Raw genomic sequence first — 7,503 nt, forward strand, 5'->3', positions numbered from 1 at the left:
TATCAAAATCTGAAAGGGTTTTATGACAAAGTTCCAGACGAAACAGAAATAATCTTTGTGGAAGAAAACATTTCAAAAAGTCAGCAAGCCTCGATTTGAGATCCAACTTCACACATCTTCAGACGTTTTTAATATTAGAATGTTCTCTGGAAATCATATGAGCATTATTATAATATTTCCACTGATATGAACGACATAATGACGTCAATCACTAAAAGTAGATCAAAGAGTTCTATGACGCCTTGTGTTAAACAATGAATTCGACTTACTACATAACAGTTCTATGACCCCTTGTGTGAAACAATGAATTCGACCTACTACATAACAGTTCTATGACCTCTTGTGTTAAACATTCGACTTACTGCATAACAGTTCTATGACCTCTTGTGTTAAACAATGAATTCGACTTACTGCATAACAGTTCTATGACCTCTTGTGTTAAGCAATGAATTCGACTTCCTGCATAACAGTTCTATGACCTCTTGTGTTAAACAATGAATTCGACTTCCTGCATAACAGTTCTATGACCCCTTGTGTTAAACAATGAATTCGACTTACTGCATAACAGTTCTATGACCCCTTGTGTTAAACAATGAATTCGACTTACTGCATAACAGCTCTATGACCTCTTGTGTTAAACAATGAATTCGACTTCCTGCATAACAGTTCTATGACCCCTTGTGTTAAACAATGAATTCAACTTCCTTCATAACAGTTCTATGACCTCTTGTGATAAACAATGAATTCGACTTCCTGCATAACAGTTCTATGACCTCTTGTGTTAAACAATGAATTCGACTTCCTGCATAACAGTTCTATGACCTCTTGTGATAAACAATGAATTCGACTTCCTGCATAACAGTTCTATGACCTATTGTGTTAAACAATGAATTCGACTTCCTGCATAACAGTTCTATGACCTCTTGTGATCAACAATGAATTCGACTTTCTGCATAACTTATCAAGATGACAGGTCCATTCTTGAGGGGGTCAATAAGGAGAAGGCATCCTTACTCGCACCTGCCATATTCTATTCTGTCGTCCTGATGATCATTGGGGTTGTGGGAAATCCCATTGCGATTTTTATCTACGGATGGCGATGGCACAACACGACTACAAGGTAAGTGCGTCATAGTTCAATTAAGACAGCAACTATGTACGTATTTGGTTTAAAAGGCTTGTTTACACTACTGATAAACAAAGTATGATGTTAACTTTTCTTAAGGAAGATTCGATTTTAAAAGATATTCATCTTGAAGTTAAAGTCCTCTGAAAAGTTCCGCCAATTAGTTTTATTTTTTGAGGAAAAGAAATTTTCGACAAATTAAAATATAGATGACGTCAATCAGGCCTTTGTTATTGTTTATTGCCATCTATGTTTATGAGTTATTCTCACTAAACTGTATTAACTAAACTAAAAACGTTTAAGGTTACACATAATCTTATGTGTTGGTCTGTTACACTTCCGGATGGCAATGTTGTGAGTTTCATAGCCAAGCGCACACTATATACAAACTGAGCCCCGGTTTTCGATCGAATCTTGATCACTAAACCCTCGACTCAAATCATGAAGCGCTGGAAATTCGTAGAGAATTATTCTATGACAACCTTAGACCATCAAATCGATCAACAATCCAAACTTATTCCCAGTGAATTAATTTGACTTAAAATATTATGATTTTATTCGGACTGAGATTAAGCTTTTTCAGGTCGACGGCCTGATACTCATTTTACACCTGAGTATAGTTTGGAAAGTAAGAGTCTTGTCCAAGTAATTAACTTAGCTTTGTGTACAAGAGCACTCCAACCTGGGACTTCCAGATTATAAACTGAGTACCATATCGATACAAACAAGCAATGATATATTTTTCTTAATCTTTTTAAAAATTATATCTTTTACAGGATATTCCTCTTCTGGCTTGCTTGCCTTGACCTTTTGAACTGTGTGGTTACCATGCCAACCGAGATTTACGTTCTCTCCTCCTTCTACTATTTCCCCAACGAAGGGTTATGTCGCCTATCCAGATTCTTCACTTACTTCATCAACAATTCTACATCCGCCATCTTTCTCACGATCGCATGGGATCGTTACATCCGGATATGTCACCCCCATCGACAGGCCATGACCTTGCTCGGGTCAAAGGTCGCATGTCTCGTTAGTTTATTCATTGGTTTAGGAGTATCCTGGCCTGCTCTGTTTTTATACGGTCGTAAAATAGTTCCCCTGCCTCGTCAACGAATCATTACGGATCATGTCAGTAGTGTTAGTACTGATACTAGCTCGAGCAGTAGTACTGGTGATATCGACAGTAATAGTAGCAGTAAAGATTGTGCCGGTGTGAGTAAAACTGTGAATGCAATTATCTGTAATATACGAAACGAAATGGATGACACACCTTACCCATTTGCGTTTTTTATTTACCTTTGGTGTGCTGTCAGCGTGTGTGTACTCATACTTACCATCTTCTACAGTCTCATAGGACGGGTTATTCTGAAACGACGACGCCAAAAGAAGCTGAAGGAAAAAAATAACCCGATAATATCGAATGATGAAACGGATAAAAATGATGCTTTGATCACTCGATCGCAAAGCGAATCAAGATTGAATAGCCGGAAGTCCCAGCCTCCACAATCTTCTAAATCGCCCAAAGTTCAAACATGCGTTGAGCTCACGAAAGATGCTAAAACTTACGTCTTAGCCGATGTGAGATCTAGATCGAACTCAGACGGCGGTGTTGAAACAACATGCGCAGATTTCCCACATTTCCGGTTCAGCGGAAGACGTATCCGGCCCCCCAAATCGACACTGATGCTTTTTGCCATTACTGCCGTGTTCATCGTCTCATTCCTGCCTTTTCTAATCATCACCATCATCAGACAGAACAAAGGGCAAACCTTCTACCCATCCTTGACGCCAGTCCAAGAGGTGCTCGTCAACATTTTTCTCCGATTCTATCTCCTCAACAACTGCACAAATCCCATCGTTTACGGTCTGTGCAATTCGCAGTTCCGTAGAGAACTCAAAAAATTGTTTCGCGTTCCTCTCCTCCGTCGAGAGTCGAGTATGTCTCGAGGTGAATCCGCCAATGGTCTGAATGGAATCCCTTACTAATCTTTTACAAAATGTTACAGCGATGACATAATCAGTCGGATGGTGAAAAGGTTTGAACTGAGATATTACCAAGTTTAGTTAGAAGGTCAATTTTTGTTTATTAAAAATGATTTCTTGTCATAAATGATTAAATCAACCCTTTTTGTAATCTTCGGGAAATATCAAAGCTCAATTTCACTTCTAAATAATTTTTACGGCTAGTCAAGTTGAAAAAGTATGAAATTTGAGAAAAGTTGCTGGATACCTTTCCCATACATCTGACAATAACCATGAAAAATCACTCGATTTACTTCAAATAAAGATTAAAATGCTCTGGGGAGCATATTCTTATGGAAATTCAAAATTTTCGCATTCCTTCTGATTATGTCATGTACTGACACACATGTGACCCACCATGTCAAAATGGTATTATATAGGGATGAATGAACCAATAAAAGGCAAACTACAAATCATGGTCTTGTCTTGTCTTGTCACTTCATTTCCAACCACATTGAATCTAGAGCTCAAAAAAATACCAAATATCTATATTTAGAAACAACAATTGAAGAACCGATTTCAACAACACAAGGAAACATCCAATTGCCTCAGCACCTTGGCACACACGATGACCTTCAAAAGCTAAGAACACTTGGACTGGACAGAGGTTTATGGAAACACATTACTAACTGGATACTAGGAACAAACTGACACATTTGAAGTAACAAACATTATTCACGGCAAGCGTCCAACATTCTTGTGATTAAGTCCCAACTCCGTGCATCGAAGATAATGGAGACTGTAAGTGTGGTGAAAACAAAAGGACATGCCTAAGCCTTCATTTTGTGTTTATCGATATCTTTGCCAAATCAATTTGGACATTATTTCATTTTGGATATTTTCAAGCAGAGACTTCCATATCATAACGTTACGAACTTTAAACTTTGGGTCTTTTGCAATGTAAAAAGTTGTATTGGTGGAACGAAATTGACGTCACTCAGCTTTTGTTATTGTTTTTAGCCAGTCATTTTTATGAGTTGTTCTCACTAAATTCTATTAGTCAGACTATAAACAAGGTTATACAGAGTTTTGTGTGCTGGGACGATATATCCGGCTGGTGGATTGTTATGAGCTTTTTTGGCCAAACGCACTTCATCAATTTATTCTCCAAAATTAATAAAGAATAGAGATTAACCCCAAGTTTCCTATATGTGTCTATAAATTCAAATTCCCAGCGCCTGGTACAACCCGACATATTATCACCATTATGAGACCGTTGGATCACATTCATATGTGATTCATCTGGGAGAAAGAGTGGAAAGTCCCTGGCCAACAGCAACATTTAACATTTAGGTCGGGACATGACGCCTGTTAGGCGAGATAACATTTTTTATCGGACAGAGACAACGCTGTTAACGGCCAGGTACTCATTTCACACATGAGTAGGTGAGAGAATATGAGTAAAGAGCCTTCTCCGAGGACTCAACTATGCGCCAAGCAAGGCTCGAACCCAAGACCTTCCGATCCGAAAGCGAGTGTTATACCATTAGACCACATCGCCGCACAAATAATGCCATCGATATCGGAGAACAGGCCACCCCGGGTTCTCCGCTCCTCACAACACACCACTATAGAAAAAGAATTATCCAAAACAAAATTCTTGAAACGTGCATTTTACTTTGCGGCACCACCAATCCGGAATTCTCTCTCAGTCTTCACTATTGAGTGCTTCAAGTCTAGACTGAAGACAGAATATTTTAGATTAACTTTCCCTTAACCCTCTCCTTAACAACTATAGAAAAATCGTCACATTCGTTACGATATAACCAACAATTTTCTTATTCAAATTTTTTTTGTACATCATAAAATTTTAAGAAATTGAACAGTGTGTTGTAGAGCATGTTTTACTAAAGAAATTATTTATCGCAATAACTTACTGCTATTGTGATTGAGTAATAAAAAAATAAAAATTTGTATTAGTTGATGTGAAGTTTTGGGGATAATCCTGAAAATGGCTGGTAAGGAGAGAGTTAATATTTCAAAATTTACCAATTTAATTTTCTTAAAAGTCTCATATCACCTATGCATCTTAACGGTATTAAGCAGACTTGTCTACTTGAAAATTTAGAAATTAGGAGATAAATAATATTGTAGTCGGCATAGTTAACTTAAATAATCAAGGATTATTCCTCGCAAGGATTAATAAATGATTCTTCAAAATCCTTACATCTATGTCGTCCTGGATCAACGTTCGTTTTCAATGTTTTAAAGACTTAAGCGAAGCGGGGCGGGGCAAAGCGATTTTCTCGTGTGGCTTCACGGAGAGCGATGGATAGCGAGCGATTCAAAGCGATCCGTGCTTAAATGTGTAATCATTTCTTTCAGAGTCTGCTGTGTAGACTGGAGACAATGTATACGTGTGCATCGAGGGATGTGAGCGAAGAAAAATGGTCAAATCTATCGCTCCGCTCTGCTTCGCTGCTGATATACCAGTCACATCTTCAGCTCCACTCCGTCCCGCCCGCTTCGCTCGCAGTGTTGCCTTAGCCTTAGAGATGCTCATAAAGTTCAGAAATTTTAGCCAAAATTTCTGAATTCTACGAATTTTTCTAAAAATAATAGGCAGGTCTGTATTAAGTTTTAATTTAATTTATGGCTAAAAATGTGAGACGTAGTTTCAGTTTTATAAATGCTTTATTGAGCTATGCGTTTTGGTAAAATACTCACAACATCCACCAGATGGATATATCGTACAAACACACAAAATTATGAGTATTCTTCGAACTATCGATAGATAGTATGCAGATGACGTCACTCAGGCCTTTGTTATTGTTTTTCCCATCCGCGTTTGTGAGTTGTTCTCACTAAACTGTATTAAACAGACTATAAAAGTTCATGGTTACACAGAGTTTGTGTGTTGGTCCGTTATACTTCCGGATGGCAATGTTGTGAACTCCTTGGCCAAGCGCATTCTATCTATACGGTGTATTTATTTCCACAATGGGAGCGATCTATACTACCTTTCCATGTGCTCGAGGTCATTGGCCACATTTGAATATGTGTTCAAAATGACCCACAAAGTGAAAAGAATTCACAGTTTGAGAAATATCCAACATCACGATTGGTCATTTTGCTCAGCGAGACTAATGGGTGTTTACAAATTTCATAAACAAAGCAGCAGAGAAATGCCCAATCGTTGTACAGCAACAAATCATGTGATCGATGACTAGGTTGGAGGAAAACATGAATATAGATCGCTCCCATTCCGGAATTCAAATCTTTTATCATAATATATTTTCTTGAACAATTGTGTACATAAATTATAAAAAGTCATTTTAAGTTTGTGAGTGAGTTGTCTTTAGTAGTGGTCAAGGAAACAAGTGATCCCATTGGTTGAACTGTTGAATACAACTCATGATTTCTCATCTTTTTGTGGCCATAGACTTGTCTTTTGACGTCATTTGTTGGTCAGTATCAGCGAAGTTATAGCCTGACACTGAAACCCAAAAAGACTGGCATTTTGAAGTCATTACTTGGTTTTTGCACCGCCTAGTTAGTAGTTAGTAGTGCTCATGGAAACAAGTGGTCCAATTGGTTGAGCTATTGAATACAACTCACCATTTGTTTTCTTTTGTGGCCAAAGACCGGCATTTTGACGTCATTTGTTGGTCAGTATCCCGCCATGAGTTTACGAAGGCGCGAAAGCTGGCATCCTTCGATCTCAAGATTCTTGTTGGAGTATTGAGTGAATGCATCATCTACCAAATTCAGCCCCTTTATTGGTGGACAAAGAATACTTGCAAAGACCTTTTACCATTCAGGACTTCTATCTCATTGTTGTGATTTGATGTTTTCATGATTTATGTGTGATTTTATAAGTTTGGTTCACTCGTGGAAACTACCGACCCCCCCCCCCCCTCAATAGTGTTTACATTAGTTTGTCCTCTTAATAGTGTTCACTATGTTGGACACAACTAGGGGAGAGAATTAGTGATAAACGCATTGATGCGAGTTTGAAATATGAAAATGACCAGAAGCAAGAGATTTCAGACTTTGTCTCTTAAATTAAAGAAATATTTTCTACTATTGTCTACAATAAAACATAAAATAAACACGGGTTTCGCTGTTGGGTTTGTTTTACATTGTGTGTGTGTGTGTGTGTGTGTGTGTGTGTGTGTCTGTGTGTGTGTGTCTGTGTGTGTGTGTGTGTCTTTTTGGGTTGTTTTTTTCTTACTCGGATTCAGTTTTTTTTTTAAAGACATTTATTTTATTTTAATCTGCCATACTGTGGTAAAATACATACTTAAAATTTTGGCCATAAAAGTTGTCCTCCACATATCGATCGATTAAAATGACCCTCAACTTTGGCAAAAACTCTCAAACCTGGGACTTTGCAAAGCCCCAGGTTTGATAGA

At 37.9% G+C, this 7,503-nt stretch overlaps 1 protein-coding gene across 2 annotated transcripts in view; it reads left to right on the forward strand.

The window, feature by feature from the left end:
* The window catches only part of LOC144956511 (uncharacterized), a 48,427-nt gene extending 41,223 nt beyond the window's left edge, over positions 1–7,204 (forward strand). For both annotated transcript variants that reach the window (XM_078887058.1, XM_078887059.1), the window contains 2 exons: positions 1–1,120; positions 1,903–7,204. The exon at positions 1–1,120 is cut by the window's left edge and continues 371 nt beyond it. In XM_078887058.1, the coding sequence (XP_078743184.1) occupies positions 936–1,120; positions 1,903–3,112 (1,395 nt within the window). In that variant the 5' untranslated portion in view covers positions 1–935 and the 3' untranslated portion in view covers positions 3,113–7,204. The remainder of the gene's footprint in view (positions 1,121–1,902) is intronic.
* Positions 7,205–7,503: the final 299 nt, after the last annotated feature.

Source organism: Berghia stephanieae, chromosome 11 (genome assembly GCF_034508935.2).
Source record: "Berghia stephanieae isolate SIO BIC M18660-M18661 chromosome 11, UCSD_Bste_1.3, whole genome shotgun sequence".
Taxonomy (NCBI): domain Eukaryota; kingdom Metazoa; phylum Mollusca; class Gastropoda; order Nudibranchia; family Aeolidiidae; genus Berghia; species Berghia stephanieae.